This window comes from Centrocercus urophasianus, unplaced genomic scaffold (assembly GCF_019232065.1).
Source record: "Centrocercus urophasianus isolate 14NV4802_14NV808 unplaced genomic scaffold, USGS_Curo_1.0 seq_18, whole genome shotgun sequence".
Lineage (NCBI taxonomy): Eukaryota > Metazoa > Chordata > Aves > Galliformes > Phasianidae > Centrocercus > Centrocercus urophasianus.
In genome coordinates, this window is record NW_024884733.1 from 11430278 (window position 1) to 11448123 (window position 17846).

At 35.5% G+C, this 17846-nt stretch overlaps 2 protein-coding genes across 7 annotated transcripts; one reads left to right on the plus strand and one right to left on the minus strand.

Annotated features, from left to right (window-relative positions):
• Positions 1-15: 15 nt before the first annotated feature.
• Positions 16-14121, plus strand: LRRC39 (leucine rich repeat containing 39). Of its 4 annotated transcripts, none has more exons than XM_042818981.1 (10): positions 16-3856; positions 4599-4796; positions 5718-5823; positions 6906-7062; positions 7497-7633; positions 9313-9458; positions 9849-10001; positions 10900-11039; positions 11718-11784; positions 12632-14121. In XM_042818981.1, the coding sequence occupies exons 2-9, from the start codon at positions 4672-4674 to the stop codon at positions 11780-11782; spliced, it is 1029 nt and encodes a 342-aa protein (XP_042674915.1). In that variant the 5' UTR covers positions 16-3856; positions 4599-4671; the 3' UTR covers positions 11783-11784; positions 12632-14121. The 4 variants fall into 4 exon arrangements, with proteins under 4 accessions (XP_042674915.1, XP_042674917.1, XP_042674918.1 ...); XM_042818983.1 differs by having other exon boundaries at positions 4602-4796; XM_042818984.1 differs by having other exon boundaries at positions 4635-4796.
• TRMT13 (tRNA methyltransferase 13 homolog) lies at positions 11555-17826 on the minus strand. Of its 3 annotated transcripts, none has more exons than XM_042818978.1 (11): positions 17674-17826; positions 17385-17431; positions 17201-17267; positions 16375-16437; positions 16192-16261; positions 15629-15735; positions 14980-15147; positions 14608-14680; positions 13928-14002; positions 12538-12955; positions 11555-12218 (listed from the first exon to the last, which is right to left on the minus strand). In XM_042818978.1, the coding sequence occupies exons 1-11, from the start codon at positions 17824-17826 to the stop codon at positions 12041-12043; spliced, it is 1419 nt and encodes a 472-aa protein (XP_042674912.1). In that variant the 3' UTR covers positions 11555-12040. The 3 variants fall into 3 exon arrangements, with proteins under 3 accessions (XP_042674912.1, XP_042674914.1, XP_042674913.1); XM_042818980.1 differs by having other exon boundaries at positions 13928-14035; positions 17201-17274; positions 17385-17506; positions 17674-17736; XM_042818979.1 differs by lacking the exon at positions 17674-17826 and having other exon boundaries at positions 13928-14035; positions 17201-17274; positions 17385-17641.
• Positions 17827-17846: the final 20 nt, after the last annotated feature.

Sequence of the window (17846 nt, forward strand, 5' to 3'; positions counted from 1 at the left end):
TGCACAGGTACTTTATCAAATGATAAAGGGAGAGGGCATATTTATTCAAACATTGCTGATAACATTTACTGATAAATATCAGGGCCTTGAAACTCCCTAGGATATACCGTATTTTTATAGTCTGGAAGTAGTTACAGTCCTTAAATTCCACTATTTTTGTTCCTTAAAGAAAACATCTATTTGTAGAAAAGGAGGATCTCATTAGTTATTGTGACATTAAATAAGTCTGACAGCAAAGAAAATGTACTCTAGAAGTTTGCACCATTGTACATTATTGATGTTCATTTACCAGAACTTGACAGGTTAATCTGATACAACTAAGAATTAGTATTTAATAAAAATATTATGAGGAATAGCTGATGCAAGGCAAAGAATGAAGAGGTTCAAGTTAATGTCTTCAGAACAGATTATAATAGTGCTGCTTTAAGGTAAACTTAAGAGATGATGAGGACTGTAGTGGTTATTTGGTAGGAATTAGAAAATGGTTGAATATAAATGCCTTCTGAAAACATAAACTTGAAACACGCACAAGAAAAAGCAATTGTATGACCTTAAAAATGAATTTGCAAATTTGACGTTTTCTCCTTTCTTTAGAAATATCAAAAACTGTCTTTACAGGAATATTCACCAGTGTTGTAGACCAAAGTAGCCTGATGTGTTTAGCTGTGAAGATGCAAGACGTAAGCTACCGGGGTAGAATCTCTGCTTCCTTGATGCTGAGACTGAGCAAGAGGAAAGGTGGTAATGTAGGTGGGGAGTATACATGTGAGGTGCTATTTGTAATCCTGTAGTGGTATAAGGTGCCTTTATGAAGTCACTTACTGAAGACTTTGACTAATTTGTTGTGCATATCACCTATTTCATTTTTATCAGATTTATTTATTCCTAATAAATTTTCTCAAAGGGCACAAATAATTGTAGTAATACTGTTTTTATATGTGAATTTATTTCATGCAGGTGATCCTGTACAGGTGGATACATCTTATTTTAAAGAACGTACTGCACTTGAGACTGCTAAAAGGGCACAGCCTAATGGCTACTCTCCTACAAGTCTGTTACTGTGGTAAGGGCTTAGTCTGAATTGCATTTTGTTTTAGTCTTATGGCCATATAAAAAATTAGTTGAGGAAACAAAAGCATATGATAGAAACTGATAAAGACCTTGAAATATTTTAGAGAAGAATTTTACTCACAAAAGAAGCTTCAAATTTCTTTAACACTCAAAGACCTGGTAAAAGGAAAGGTAAAATTCATTTTGGCTTAACTCTAATTATTTGTCTCTTTCAAGAGGGCAGAGCTTATATTTATATTTCAAAAATTAATTAATTAAAAATACTGGGGGTATTGAACCTCTACCAAAACTGAAAGAAGCAATGCCTATACCAAAGAGGTCATTTTTACTTTTTCTCCTTTGCTTCTAACACATCCCCCCTCAAACACAAAAAATGTGCCCTTGAAGATTAAAAATTATAGCAGTTACTATCTTTTAAGATAGGAATTGGTGTTCATGTTTTAGTTTTTTTGTTTTCATTGTTACTGTTGTGGTTTACTTTCCATTATGAAGTTTTGTGTGGTAATGATAGAATTTAAATCAAGCTGATAATGACTAAGAATGTTTTCTACTGTGACCAAATGAGTGCTATTTTTTAAGTTTTGTCTTCATATTTTATATCCTTACAGTGCAGTCCAGGTTGGAACAAGTCAGTTTTATGACTTCTGTTTCAACCAGTATCTTTATGATAATTGCTGCCTCTCTCTTTCTGTCTGAGTGAAGAAAAAGGTATTAAACATGAAAAATAATAACAAAGTTAAAATAGTCTAAATAGTCTGTCATGTAACTTCTAATACTTGTTTACTGTGACAGTTGTTCGCCTTTTATCTTCTCCAATGTCTCTTTGAAGAAATAGAATGTTAAAAATGTTTTATGATTGGAAGCATGTAAAAGGGAGTGGTGAGCAATAACCCCTCTGCATACCATGATAAAAATTACTTTTCTGCCTGGTCTTTGACAATTTACATGGGAATTCTTCATCATGAGCAAAAGCAATGAATAAAATACTTAATTATGTAACACTTGTTCTAGTTTAATTAATCACTGTTACTGATTAATAGCAGTTGTGCAGTACTAAGTATTTTCTGAAGCTCAGTTATCTTGCAGATAAACGCTGAAAGAATAAAAAAAAATGCCCAAAGTAACTTACTTGTAGTTTTCATTGTGAAGTATAATGAATTTGTTTTTATTCACTGCTATTAACTTTTATTGATCTTATAAGCAGTTTATGGGAGTCCAGTCATGTTCTGCAAACTAGGAAGACATTAAGAATGGTAAATGCCGGGGGTGTTGCAGAAGTGCCTCATGTGATACCTTCTATTCTCAGCATAGGCTAAAATTAGAACTAGAGTGACATTGCACTGGAGTCTGAGTGAGAGTTCCAAATGGTTTTGATAGTACAAGCAAAATTTGTACCTTACCTAGGCTCTTGCACAGAAAGCAATGAGTCATGGAAAATCTTTGAAAACCAGATATTTGAGGTAAGTTGTTCCAAACTCTCTCATGTGCTTGGAGGTGATTTTGGGGGGAATTACGTGGTAGTAATTTGAGTAATTTGTGTTTATTTTACAGCCACCTTTGGGAATTCACTTCTTAATTATCAGTGGCAATGTGATTGTTATGTTCTTATTGTTTGTCAAGAAAATATCAAGAAGATTTGGCAGTAACCCTGGTATTATATAATTAAATATCCTTGAAGGTAGAATCATATACTTAGGACCTTCTGTACTTCATGGTTCTAAAGCAATGTTTTAGAATTGAATTATATGCTGTCCACTTTTCGCTGAGTGTAAGCTTTCACTAAGAATAAGTACTGATTGCATGGTCTGAGATTGGCTTTAGCAGTGCATGTATGAACGAATCTGTAGAGACTGGAACCTTAATGTATCTTTTCTGTACAACATACTCAAAAGATTTGTAGTTTTCTATCTGAAAATGTCTGAACAACAGGTATGATTGATCAGGTAAATCACTTTTTCTTGATAGAAGACTAATTCTGAAAATAAGGCATTTTAAATTGCAGCTGCTAATTGGAGCAAAAAGGCTCCAATATGGTGTTTTAGTCACTAGTGTTGCATGTTGGGATGAGGAATGGAAAGGTATTTACTAGGAGTACCACTGAAAAAGAAGTTAGTCTTTCAAAGTACAGCAATTAATTCTAATCATATTGATGCAGGGAAGGGAAAGACGAAAAAATCTTCTAGTTACAGAGAAGAAAGGATTGAATCCCTAAAAAGGGATTGAATTCCCGATTGAGTGCCAGACAGCATTGTGCCACATTGTGGGATGCCTTTTGTATCACCTGTCAAATCCTACCATTCTTCCTTAACAAGTAAAGAATGGTTATGAATTCTTAGTATAGAAGTATTGGACCAGATTCTCTCTCCCTCTCTCTCTCTCTCTTTTTTTTTTTTTTTTTTTTCCTTGGGGAGGGGTGTGGGGGATCAGGCCTTGTAAGATGGTTTCATGCTGTCTTTAGAACAGGAATCAATCTTGACAATTTAAAATTAGTGTTTGCTTGGCTGTACCTTTTAAATTGATTTCAATACAATCAGACTTCACAAACAACCGTGTTAGCAAAAGACATGATAAACATAAAATGGCAGTAGAACGTTTTTTTTGGAGGGTGTGCTTATTGGGATAACAGAGTGTCTTTGCTGCTCTTCAGAAAATTATGTATTAATTATCTCCCTAAGGAAAAGATGATTTCAAAACATTAGCCTGATTTGATTTGGATCTTGACACTCGGGAGGTCTACAAGATGGCGAAAGAGATGTGAAGAGTATGAGAAGTCTTTTTTAAAAAGGTAATGCATTACTAGCTGTACACTATGCTGTGAGAGATACTATTAAGAAAAATAATACGAATAAATGCACATGCTAACATGTTTTTAGCAATATATCAATTTCTCTGAAGTGCAAAATTCCTTTCATTGCAAATATTTATACTACCCAGGATGCAACTGTAATGATTAATTACCTGGAGTTGCACAGAACACTAATTTCTTCCTGGAAGGGGAATTAATTCTTGTACCCACATTTAGTAATGATGGTTGTTCTCAGTCTACAATTGTAATGAACTGAAAGAAACAGTTGTTCTCAAGAAGAATGCAGAAGAGATTGTAAAAAGATCCTTCATACAGGTGCCTTTGGGAAAAAAAAGTTCAAAATTGTACATTCAAGTTAGTATTTAATTTGCTTCCCAAAATGAATGTTGAAATTCCTTATACTTTCTAATTATTTTTCTTTTGTCACTATTTATTTTAGTTGTGTCAACATCTTTGATAACAGTGCTATGGTTTAATGGTCTCCCGTGGTAAATTCTCTAGATCATTGCATAATGATTTTGTTGAAAGCCAATTTTTGAAACTAATTTCCATTTTTACTTGTTTACATTGTATTTTATTTCAGAAAATTTAACTGGGTACAATTATTTTGTACATACAGAGCAATTGGTAATATTCTGTTAGCCCTACATTAACTACATTCAATGATATAATCAAGGAGATATGTCTGTATTTTAGTTTTCATGTCACTGCCCCCATGCAGTAGGTGATACAAGCACTAAGGCGCTGAAATTCACAGTTGGAGTCCTGTGGTTGAACCTGAACATGTAAGAATCATGACTGAAACTGCTGTTTGCATTGGATCATTCACTGCTGTGAAGACACTTTGGGAAGTGAGAATAAAGAAGATAAATGAAGAATTACGGAAAGAAAAGGAATTCAGAGAGAGGTCTGCAGGAAGGTAGGTAAACTGTAGATGATATGTGAAAACCTAGACTCTAAGTTACATTGCAGAAGACTGGAAGTAGTCTTTCCAAACTCATCCACAGTCTAATTCTTTAGTCTTTACTGCATAGAACTCCCACTGGTTAGAATCTGGCAGTACGTTCAGGGCAATCAATCAGATGTGTTCTGTGATAAAAATATTAGCATATACACTAAATCTAATTAATACAGATATTAAAATCCTCTTTTGTGTGCATGCTCTAATTAGCTCTAGTTTTTTTATTCTCAATGGAAGCATTAACCCTTGTTTGGTCTTCTCTTCTGAGTAGCCAGCAATTTCACAAAATGTGAAGAAATTTAGCATTTTTGGAACCATTCCTCATTCGTCAGATGTTTGAAATGGAATAACAAATTCAGAAGTCACAAATGGAAAATAAAAGCAGAAAAAGAAGTGGGTTAATTATTAAAATTCTTGTTGTGTTGAATTAAAAAAAAGAAAAAAAATCTTTGTTGAAAACAAAGCTAAAAGAATCTCTAGCTGATTGGCCTTGTTTGAGTGAACTTCTATTTGGTGGAACTGAGAGCTTTCTGTTCCACCACGAGATTGTTTCAAAATTTATGACTTTGGGACTGTCACTTTATGTGAGTTTACCTTCTATTTCCTGGCTGCAGTGTGATGAAACTGAATAAAGTTTTATTTTCCTTTTGACTGTAAAACTAATCTATGCAGAACTGCAGATGAATAGAGTAACTATAACTCAGTCAAACATTACTTCATGTTCTTATCTTCCCTCAATTGATAATATAATTAACATTCAGAAACAATATTTTTACTCATTCAAAGTACCTGCCTCTTTGTTTTTCCAGTAATACAATGGCTGGTAATTATTGCCTTTATTTACAGCCGCACCACTAATAAATTTTCTTCCCTTTGTAGGTTACTGCTTGTCTGGGAGGAGAGAACCACTTTAGCAAAACTCAAAGACAAAGTAGTTAATGAAGATGGAAGAGCAGTTTTAAGGATAGAGGAAGAAGAATGGAAGGTATTGTGTATAGGTATTAATATTGCTGAATGAAGACTGAATGACTTGATGCATTTGAAGATTACTATTTACATCTTTACGCTCGCGCTTTGACTCTTTCTAATCATGACTACTTCTAATCATGAAATGCTCATGTTTTGCTTTGCCAACCATGAATTGAGGTACACTGTTGTGAGAATGTAAAAGCAAGCTGATTTTTTTTAGTTTCAAGTATTAAGCATTCCTCTGCAAAAATAAAGCCCAAAAGGCTTTCTTGCATTAGAAGTGATTTTACATTGCAAAATGTGAGTTTAATTAGGTACATCTTCACTTTGTTAATGCACCCAAAGCACTGAAATATCTCACGATGAAAAACCTCTGTGCTTAGGTGCACAGATAGATTTTTTTTTTTTTTTTTTTTTTTTTTTTTTTTGTTACTTACTTTCTGAGTGACAACGAGTGAGTTTGATTCTCAGATTCTTATTTCTAATGTGTGTAGGGAGTTGGCTAACTGTAGAATCAACAACAGAATGGGATCTAGCAGTGAGGACAAGTTACAGAGCTGGTAGTTTTATCAGTGCAGAAATGCAGGTGCCAGTTTGATGAAGAGAATTAGACTATGTTGAGGTCAGTAAGAGTTACAGCCCTGCCAGCAATACTCTGGTGTTCAATATAGGAAAGCTCTGGTTATTGTTTGGAATTCGTAACTTGCAAAGACTGGAGTGTTTCTATCCTTCTGCTCTTAACAGAACAGGAAATGTTATTTAAATAATCATTTAAAGGCAACAATCCATTTGGAGCAGCTTCATCCTCAGTTATAAAGCCTGAAACCTTTCAAACAAATGGCAGTAGTTCAGATGTCTAAATCCTGAAAGGGAACAGTCTGCAGATGAAACTGGTGGTTAGAATGACCCACACTGATAGAGTTCTTCTTTGGATGTTACTGTGGAGTTTGAGAAGAAGGAAATATTTTTTATTATTATTTTTAAATCGCAATACAAAATATTAATGAGAAAACAAAAATCTTACCACCACTTTCTGACTAAACCCATATTCTTGTTTATTAAGCTGAATTTTTTTTGGATTTATATTTCTTGTCTTAGACATTACCTTCCTGCTTATTGAAATTAGTCCATCTCCAAGAATGGCAGCTTCATAGAACTAGCTTGCAGAAAATTCCTCAGTTTGTTGGAAGATTTCACAATCTTGTTGTTCTCGATCTATCCCGGAATTCAATAGAAAGCATACCTAAAGAAATTGGTGAGCTGTACTTTATTTTGTTTTATATTGCTTTTCTAAGAAAATTAACGTTATACAAGCATGCAATTTCTTGGCATTTTAACTTCCTAAGTTTACAGCTATGTAGTTAGAAAACATTACTTATATTTGGCAGTTAGGTAGAGATCTTAAGGCCACCAATTCCCTATAAACTTTTTTTTTTTTTAAAAAAAGTTCAAGTTCTGAGTTCATGGCGTGAGTTGTTCTTTTCATAAGTTTTTGGATTTTTTGAAGTATTCATCTAGAATTCTGTACTAGAGTCCTGAAATCCTTTCATTTAAATTTTTATTTATTTATGTACTATGAGAACACAGAACTCTTCTATAGCATTATTAGGATAACAGAAAAACATTAATGCTCTATTTCAAATACAATAAATATTCATGTTCATTCTTTCTCATTTGTGCTCTCTGCAGGCCAGCTGACTGGCCTCCAAGAGCTGCTTCTCAGTTACAATAGAATAAAGTCTGTTCCTAAGGAAATAAGTAATTGCATCAGTCTGGAAAGATTGGAACTGGCTGTCAACAGGAATATCAGTGATCTTCCTCTGCAGGTTTTGACTATTCTGATTTATTTATTTACTTATTTATTTTGTGATGTATATTTTGAATTTACTCTCTGTTCTTATATTTGCTTTAGTATTCTGATGTTATAACTGTTCCATATAAATGCACACATAAACAGTATTCATACCACTAATCCAACTGAAGACACATGACAATCCAACTACCTGAGTAGTTGCAAGAGCTAATCTTTGTCTAGATAAATGAGCATACAGGACAGCAATACACTTGATGTTAGTTTAGGCTGAAGATCTTCACTGATTGATTTACCCCACTGTGGATCTGATACCTTAGCACAGATGAGTTCACTTTTAAGGCTGAGAATGCAAGTTTGTGCCTTTTGCCACCGTATAATTGAAAGCATCTTTACCTGGACTTCTAGCTATGAAAAGGTTTTGTGTGATTTAGACAACTGCCAATGTGCAAAAAGAACTAATTTTGTTCTGAGAAGATGCTGAAAGCAATTAAATGAGAATAAAGCAATTGCTTATATACTGTTGAGATTTAATTTGGTCTAAAGTACATGTGAAAGAGACCTCCATCTCCAACTATTAGACCTCCTAGGTACAGAAATGTCAAGTACGTAACCATATTTGCTTCTTCTAGTGTATAAAAAACCACAGTAATGGAGCATTGCAAAATTAAGTCCAAGCGACAAAATCCAATAAATCTTCAAATAAAAACATACATGATTAATCAAAATGCAGAATTTACTAAATCTACATGGATACAAGTGTAAGATTTAATATAGAGCAACAGCTCTTAAAGTAACAGTTCATAGTAAGCAATAGTAAGTACATAGTTCTTTCCTGTTGAGTTCATCATGTTGCAAACACCTGAGATATTTAGTGTAAATTTAGCTTGGTTCTATGTACATGCAAGTACTTCATTTGGGCCAGATTTGCCATCAAACATCTTTTCATTGCCTGAAAATTAGAAAAAGCATTTGAATACATGATTCACCAAAGGACTGAGGTGTTGCAGCACTCATTGAGGCTGGGTTTAATTTTTAATGCCTTGCAGTACTAATGGACTTTACAACACTGAAAGTGTCTTAAGTTCCCTCCAAAATACCATCCATGCTATATGAACCACAAAAAACTAAATATTTGCTTAATGAAATAGAGCAACTTGCATGGAGAAGCACCAGCTGAGCATAAAATACTAAAGACAGTGATCGTAGAACATAATCACAAACATTTATGTCGGAAAAGACCTTTAAGATCATTTAGTCCAACCCTTAACGTAGCCACTGCCAAGTCAACCACTAAAACGTGTCCCTAAGTACCACATCTACACATCTTTTAAATAGCTCCAGGTGATGTCTTTAAAAATCCTTTCCTTTATATTTGGGATGTATCTGCATTGTAGTCATGACATTCAGTGTCTCAGCATTTAGGGCGCTCACCCTAAATGAGACAAAGGTGATAAAGTGTAACCACCTGAACAGCTTCAAACCTACATCCCCAGCCTCCAGGTGAGTGCTGTAATTGTACACTGAAATTCAGTTAATGTATCTCAGAAACCATTCTGTGTTTACAAACTCCCAAATGTGTTTTAATGTTAAATTGTTAATTTTAATGTTAAATTTTCTTTTTTTCAGTAAACATGACATGAGTGCTGTAATGGAACATCAGTACGAAGTTGTATTAAATCTCTTTCCTTTCAGCTAAGTGATTTAAAGAAGCTTTCACACATAGATTTGTGTATGAATCAGTTCACCACCATCCCTTCAGCTCTTCTGAACATGCCAAATTTAGAATGGTTAGATATGGGAGGAAATCGACTCCAGAAGCTTCCTGATGCTATTGACAGGTAAACACAGCTCAAAGCTCACATCATAGTCTGAATAATACTGCATTGAAATTCTAATGGTTAAATCCTGTTTCAAAAGCTATTTCAATATTAACCTGATGGCAAACTTAAGATTTATTAGCTTCTGTGTGTATTTGGTAAGTTAGAATAATTAATTTTGTAAATAAATAAATAGTACATGTACTGTTACCAAGTTCAATGTTTCTTGCTAATGACGTTTTCAAGTAGCAGTTTAGATAGTTATCTTGGATGCGGGATTTTCGTAGAGATTTTTATTATTCTTTATGTGAGTCCTTTATGTGGCTGTTAAAAATGATCAATTTAGAAAATAAATCTTATTATTTATTCAAATTTTCTAAATCTTGACTGAGGAAATACCTACTTTTACAGAATGGAGAATCTCCATACTTTGTGGCTCCAAAGGAATGAAATTAACTCTTTGCCAGAAACCATTGTTAATATGAAAAATCTTAGTACTCTTGTTCTTAGCAACAACAAACTTAAGGATATTCCTTCTTGTATGACACACATGACAAATCTCAGGTAAGAAAAAGCAACAGAAATATAATTACCAGCAGATAAGTTTTAAAGCCTCCCTTAAGTTGTGTATCATAGAGTGATGCTAAGGAAGCGGAAAAGGTGTGTTCATGGTTATACAGCATAATTAGAGATTCACAACATTTGAGAATCTGGTCAAGAAAGCTTTGAGAAGCACAATGCATTTGAAGAGTGTAAGCTAAGATAGTTACACTCTCAAAGTTTAAGGAGACTAATACATTTCTGCACATCAGGGGCACGTAAGCTTGTATAAGCTTTAATTTGTAAAGAGAGGTCTGTAGGCTTTATCTGTATAGTCTCAGTTGTTTGTGGGTAGCTGTTGTGGGGTGTAATGGTTTGAGGGAGAAGGACTCAGAGGCGACATTCTCTTAAGTAGGGAAATGTCTGTTTTATGGGGTTTATTTGGCCTCCTTCTTCCTACAGCTGTAAGAATATCATGGGCACACTGTAGTATTACCCTAAAGCAAGCATCATAAACGGTCAAGCCATGGTATATATGGAACAAACCATGGGAGTGGACTAAGAATAGACAGACATTGGGTGGACTTACCTTGCAGTGAGAACACAGCATTTGCACACTTGTTCTAATCTGTTTATCTAATCTGGATTATACTGACAACAAAGTGAAACCCATAAAATAAAATGAGAACTGCAATGTTTTCTCCCACAACTATCAGCTAGTTATTATAAGAATTCTTCATTTAGTTATTTGATTCTGCTAGTGCGTTGGTGGTTTCAACTTAAGGCTCATAGCACCTGGAAAAATATCCATAAATTCTGTTTCTCTTGTTCCAAATATTGGCAGATAAATCTTAATTCAGTTTCAAAAGTTCTCTCTGGTCAAGATGTAATGCAAGCATAACCTTCTCCACTGACCTGACAGGTTTGTCAACTTCAGAGACAACCCACTGGAGTTAGAGATAACACTCCCTCCATGTGAGAATACAGAAGAAGAGGAGCAACAGGAAATGTTCGGCATTGAATTCATGCACATGTATATCCAGGAGTCACTGAAGAAAACAGGTATGGTTTTTTGTTAATTCCAGTCCCCCTGGAGTGATGTGACAAAGGGAGGTTAAGCTGGGTAAAAAAAAACTAGAGTATGTACACAAATGACACATGAAAAGCCTGGATTAGTATTTTCCAAAGTCTGCAAGCTGAATTTAAGGAGGAAGGGGAGAATTCTGTCTCTCCCTGACAAAAACCCAGTCTCCTAAGCAAAGCAGCCCCTACACTTTCATCTCACTTCTAAATTGCTATGTCAAAAAACCCTGCTGCTAGTAATGTGAAAGGAAACATTAAATTTCTCTGCCTGCTTAATGGCTTTAGTAAAGGATCAAAATATGCACTTCTAAACTGATGTGCAGGTGGCAGCTTTAAAGAATTCCATCCACTGAAGATATAAAAACATTTTCTTTGATCTTCCATTCTGCATGTCCTGAAGGCTTAAAAACGCTCTTCAGAACCCTAAGCTAACTTTTTTCTTATCCATGTTTTATGAATGAATATTTAAATTAACAAGAATACATCAAGCCAAGTGGTTTAAAAATAAGTTTTATTCTTTAATGAATGCTCCTAGAGCTGATGAAATAAGTACCTAAGAATACGTAAATAACTTAGGAGAAAATACAAAAGTATCCTAACCATCTAATTGGAAACAAATTATGTTGATTTCTCTTATTTTAACCCACTGTCTTTCAGGAAATGTGGAAAGCTGCACTTCTGATGCTTCTCCTATCATAACTGCTAATGATGAAGGAACCTAACTGTAAGTAGAAACTATCACAAGATGCTTCTTCCTAACAATACGGCTTGCAATTAGTTTCAAGTATTCTTAGGGATTTCATTTTTCTAGTAATGAGAACTGCTTTGCATATTTTTAATTTCCAGTCAAACTGGGAAATATAAAACCTTTTCTTGGGATAAGAAAGAGTAAAACTGGTTTTCTGTAAGCACTAAATCTGCTTTTTATACAATCCAGATAGATTTTGTAGTTTTTCTGCCAGTTCCAAATCTGCATCTTGTCACGTCGTTGTCTCTGGGACAGCTGTCAACAGTACATTCTCCAAGGACACAGAGGAATCTGTATAGTACTGTAGTGCAGCCTTGTATCCTCGATGTTGTAAATATCTGATCCGTCCGTGATCAATCACAAGTTTACAGAGGGACCCTATCTCCTTCCGCTCTTCAACAGTAAGGAGCCTACTTTCACAGAGAGGGAAAAAAAAAAAAAAAGAACAGAATGTGTTAGGAAAATAATTTTGTTAATTAACATTAGCAGTTGAACTTAGAAAGACTACTAAAATCAGTATATTTTCACTTCAAATCAGGCAAGTGTATGTAAATATTTACATTCATGAAAATTCTATTTATAAAGTAGAATGTTTCTATAGAATAAGTAATTATATTGCTTCTGTAAAATGAGTTATTTCAGAGACCCAAACCAATTTCATGTTCCAATATCCATAATTCTGATTTTTGTAAGAGTTTTTATGCTAGAAAAAAAAAAGAAATCACATACCCTTGTAGAGCATCAGAACCAGTCCCTGTTTTACTGTATATTTGGCCATGCTCTTCTGTGTTGGTAGTGTGATCTTCACTTTCTTCATTTGTAGAGGCTTTGGCTATGGCTCCTCTCATGCCACAAGTGGCCCAGCTACTCATCCTTTGAAAATAATGAAATTCTACTGGTCCAAGTCCTACTGATCTAAAGAACTCTCTGCCTACATAATGTGTCCAGTCACATTTGTGATGGCAACACAGCGCAATAACAATTCCAGCTACAGGCTTAAAGTCTTCTTTGTTCCTTTCATTGTCATCATCATTTGAACTGTTAGAAGCTCCTTCTGCCTTATTCTTTGTACGTTTTGGTGCAGGCTCTTCATCTTCTTCATTACAGCAAGTTGCATAACTTTCTACCAAACATCTCAAAGCAAGATCTGGGAAAAAAAAAAAAAAAAGAAAAAAAAAGAAGAGAAAGATACAGAAAATAAGAGCAATGAATGTACACCTTGCCTTCACTTACATAGGCTATATGGCTGCTGGGAACATGCTTCCCACAAAGAAAGAAAGTGCATCACAAGCCAAAAAGCAACAACTTTGAGGATAGCTAAAAATAAGCAGCATACTGTGAAAGGATGAAAACTTCATATGCTAAATGAATATTATGAGTCCTGCACAGTTATTAAGTTCTTATTCTCTTCAGTCTTTCTTCTACCCCAATCAAGCTGAAATATTCTGATTACCAGACTGGCATACTTATCCTTCCTTAGAAAGCATGCAAATATTGCTCTAAAAGTTTCACATCCAGGACACACTCTCTTTAATAAATATGCTTCTTAATGTCCAAATGTTTATGCTTCTTAATAATACATATACTTCTTAAATGTTTAACTGTGTCATCTTTGCAACAATACCTACATAAGCTTTATACATGAGAGGTCTTTCTCAACTTAGTTAAGCATGTAACATTAGGAAAAGTGTAATGGTTTAAAATTATCAGGACAGAAATAAAAGTTCTTATTGTTTGCTTGGGATATGCATTCAGACAGAGCCAATATTCATTTAGAAAGAAAAATACGTTAGGGTAGAGATGATGGTGCAAAAAGGAACATACTCTCAACCACTGACAAATACATGACCCATGCCCCACACTATCCTTTGGTCTACTCTGTAACAAACTAGAAAGGTTTTGCTTCTGTCTAAAGTAAAACCTGTCTACTATTATCCATTTTTCTGTTCTATTGTAGTTAACAGATATTTATTATAGAATTTCTATTTATTATAGAATTTCTATAGAATTACTTCAACAAGTAGTTGGAGAGAAAAGCGTAACTATTTGGAAGATCATTCCCTTCGGGATGTAGGGCTTAATATCCTGTTGTCCTGTGGTTAACACATATCATGCATACCTGTGGCAGCACCACACAAATGTTTCCCAATTCCTACCACTGGTAGTTTTGTCTTCTCTAAAATAGGCACCTTATCTGAAAAATAAACAAAACAAAATACAAAATGACCTGTATTATGTTAGTTGGGCAAATACTTGTTCTGGATAATTTTATTTCAGCACATTTAACAAATAAATGTTTACCAGTACTAAAAATGCAGTGGTTTGTACATAGAGTTATAAGCTACTGAAAAGATACTATTTTTAAATGAAAAGCAGCAGATTCTGTGTCTGAGAAGCATATGGTTAGTTTATTGTTTAACAACTCAGCCCTGGCAAAAAGCAAAGAATATATTTTAATACTGTTAGGAAGCAACAGTATTTTCTTCCCAAGCAGCAATAAGCAAGCAGCAGTAAAATGAATACCAGAGAACTCTGGAATTATTTGTGGCTGAGATTAGCTCCAGATAAAAGGTTATTTAAATACTTTGCCTTTTATTAAAATGCAGGATTGGAAATGCAGGATTTTGCTTAATAATTAAAATTGTTACTTTTTATATATATGCACTGTTGATGTGTCCAAGCAACCACTGAGAACCTGATACACATAAGCATGCTACATACTAATTGACTTGATATCCAGTATTCACTTCTAAAATAAAGCCTCTATTTTAGAGGTATAAAGGTCAAGAAATAACTTACTTAAACATAAATGCTGAATATCAACTTGAAGCCTTTCAAATGTAGAATCTCTCTTTTTATGTTTTCCATCCACCTGTGTAAATAAAACAGGATAATTAAATAGGGCTGTCTGCTAATAATTACAGCTTTGCTGCAGCTCGTAGTGACCAGCTTTAGTAACTTTTGAAGTTAATTTCCAACGTTAAGACAGCAAGAATTTTTTCTAATAAGTGTACTGTTGGCAAAGTATGGAACGCACACAATCACACTTGTAGAACTTGTAATGTTTTAAAGACTTCATGTTATTTTGGAAGATGCAAAGCAAATGTTAACAGCTTTGATGACAACTGTTTAAAAATTACACTCTGCTAATATGACAATATCCTCTTTTACCTTGAATCTTGTAGTTGCCCTTTCTACAAGCAAAAATTGAATGTTTTCAGTATCTTGTAAGGCAATATCAACCCAGTGAGACAGCTTTCCTCGCCCAGCTCCAAACTCAACGAAACATCTTCCTGGACCAAGCAAATGTAATTTTTCCATGTTACCTAAAATAGAAGCCTACAAATATCAAAAGATTATTTATGAGCCATGCAAATATATGATGATGCCTGATTAAAAAAAAAATCATTATTCCACCAAACTGCAGAAAACTTTTTCAAGTCCTCCTTCCTGGACAGATTAGGAAAGAGATCCTGTGCGCACACAGGAAAAGAATTATAATTCTGGCTAATGAGCATTACCCTGCCACAGAACTCCACTCTATCTTAAGTCAATATAAAAATGTATAAATGAAAGCTCAGAAGAACTGCACATTCTACTTCAGTAGCCTAGTTAGCCATTACTGACACCTAGCAAAACAGCTGTTCTTTTATATATATGTGCTAGTATTTGAAAAGGTTTATATATATATATGCTAGTATTTGAAAAGCACAGAATTATAAAGCATCAGATTTACTCTGTGTAAAGTATCTAACACTGTGCACATGCAGCCATTAGAACGGTTACACCTTTCTAGAGACATCCATAGCAGTAGCCATACCTGTTGTTTCAAGTGTTTGAAAGCAGAGTCCCCGTTCTTTGGGTCATTTAAGGCTTCCTCTAAAGCCTGGTGAGAAAGTACTTGTTCTTTAAGGTCAAGTTCCAGACCTGCACACAAAGGCAGAATTTTTCAGTATAGGTTTGAAGTGTTTCTGGTTTTGCAACACGTATGTTTCAAAACTCATGTTCAAGGTATGTTGCCACTCATATTCAGATACAAGCTCAAATTATGGCAGGAACAAAACAGCCTTTTGGGAACCTATCACTGTAACTTTGTAACAGAAATATATATTTTTTTATCTGTAGTGGTTTTTGAGCGGAGAACAACAACAACAAAAAGCACAGAAGGAAGTGAAAGTAGCTATATGGACAAAAGATCAAAGTTCTATCTTTGCTTCAACCTAGTTTATTCCGCTGAGTAAAATGTAGATATTAGAGGATTGCCTACATCTTAATTACTTCAGGTTTGTCCAGTATAAGTTCATCTCATCTTTTCATAAATATTTAACAGCAAAAATAGCAAGGAGACATTTATTCAAAATGTATTATTTTTAGTGAGCTCACCATTACTTGCTTTTTTCAACTTGATAATTAAGTTCTCAAGCTCTTCTTTGGATAGAGAAGAGAGAGTTACCTTTAAGGAAAAAACACGAAGGCAGGAATTTTATTTTGCCAGTTTTTTAGTCATACCATAAATGGCAGTATGTTATGTAGGGCAAAAGCTTTAGAACAAATGAATGTACTCACTTGATTTGCTGGTATTTCTGCTACTTCTTTTACACCTGCATTAATATCTTGAACAAAGTAGACCTTTAAAAAGCAAAGAAAACCAATCTGATTCTATTTATTACTCTGAAGCAAAAACTTAATTTCTTCAGTGCTTTCATCATACTGTACACAGCAACAGGAATCCACTGCAAAAGAAGAGATTCCAAAGGAAAAAAAAACTATTTTCCTGAAGTCTAATCCTGAGTCCCCAGCAGAAGTTACTGTTCTAGCACATTTTTACAAGATTAAGCATGTTAATAAGAACTAAGCTGTTAATGCTTTCTAGGCTGGTCACAGTGACCACAGCTTTACAACTGCAGCAGTTATTATGTTGTCTTGGAACAGCTGCTGAAACATGGCATCCTATCCTATTCATTCTTTTAGCACTGCCTGCATCTGTCAGCCAAGCTTTCCATGACACTGCTAACCTGCACAAAGCTGGCAGGGCTGGGTTAGGAGAGCGCCAGAGGCAAGGAAACATCTACAGCTGCCTTTTAGTTTTGTTTTTCCAAGGCAAAATGAGAGCTGTGGCACTGCGAGAGACCACGACATTTTTTGTGAAAAAATCCATTCCACGTTTTCATTTATAACTAAGAGGATCAAAAGTTATGCCAAACTACAGGTAGAAGGGGATACAGCAGACAGGGAGCAGAAGCGAATTCCATTTCAGATCAACAAGTGCTCTCCTGCCATGCTGTGCTGACCGCAGCGCCTGCAACCGCTGGGCCTTCCCTTCCCTATGGCACTGCAGGGGCTGCTGCACAAGGCTGTCATGGGCTGGGCTGCACAGCTGACGGACACTCACCGGCTTTGGCTTCTCTCTGGAATTACATTTTTTTAAATGTTTTTGTAGTTGGTCTTCATACACGGTACTGAAATCCAAAGAGAAAGGAAAAGCAAGTCACACCAGTGGTAGTGAGATCTCTGATGTTTTAAAAAAAAAAAAAAATATATATATATATATATATATATATTCTGCATATACTTACTGTTTCGGATCAAGAGGGCACGGAATTCTTTTCCTGTCATTTTCTTTCTGGTTAAGAAAGTTTTAAACAACAGGTCAGCGTGCATTCAGTGCTCCTGTCGCACAGAAGCTGCTGAAGAACATCTGAGAATCGCAAACCATCTATTCAGGGGGGTCTGGAGAAACAGGGCCGGAACCGAACGCTCCAGCAGATCCCAGACCCGTAACTGACGGCAGGGCCGAGCCGGCGGTCCGTCCGTGCGGGACCCGGGTGCCCGGGCTGCCCCTCCCCTCGCCCCGGCACGCGGTACCTCCTGCCGCCCGTGCTCCCCGCAAAAGCGTCTCCCGGGCGCCGGGACCATCTTGCAGAAGCGCCTCTTCCTCTGCACGAAGAAGGCGCACCGCCCCGGCAGCGGGCCAGCCCCGGAGCCCGAGCCGCCGCCGGCCGCCTCCCGCTCCGCCATTTCCTTCCCGCCGCACCCCG

Bases quoted from the DNA above. Each gene is read 5' to 3' on its own strand.
- LRRC39 (XM_042818982.1), top strand. From the start codon at position 4,672: ATGACTGAAACTGCTGTTTGCATTGGATCATTCACTGCTGTGAAGACA. The intron at 7,063-7,496 runs GTGAGCTGTACT...TGCTCTCTGCAG, and splicing joins AAGCATACCTAAAGAAATTG to GCCAGCTGACTGGCCTCCAA. The intron at 11,040-11,717 runs GTATGGTTTTTT...ACTGTCTTTCAG, and splicing joins GGAGTCACTGAAGAAAACAG to GAAATGTGGAAAGCTGCACT.
- TRMT13 (XM_042818978.1), bottom strand. From the start codon at position 17,826: ATGGCGGAGCGGGAGGCGGCCGGCGGCGGCTCGGGCTCCGGGGCTGGC. The intron at 17,268-17,384 runs GTAAGTATATGC...TTTGGATTTCAG, and splicing joins TGCCCTCTTGATCCGAAACA to TACCGTGTATGAAGACCAAC. The intron at 16,262-16,374 runs GTGAGTACATTC...TTTTCCTTAAAG, and splicing joins CAGAAATACCAGCAAATCAA to GTAACTCTCTCTTCTCTATC.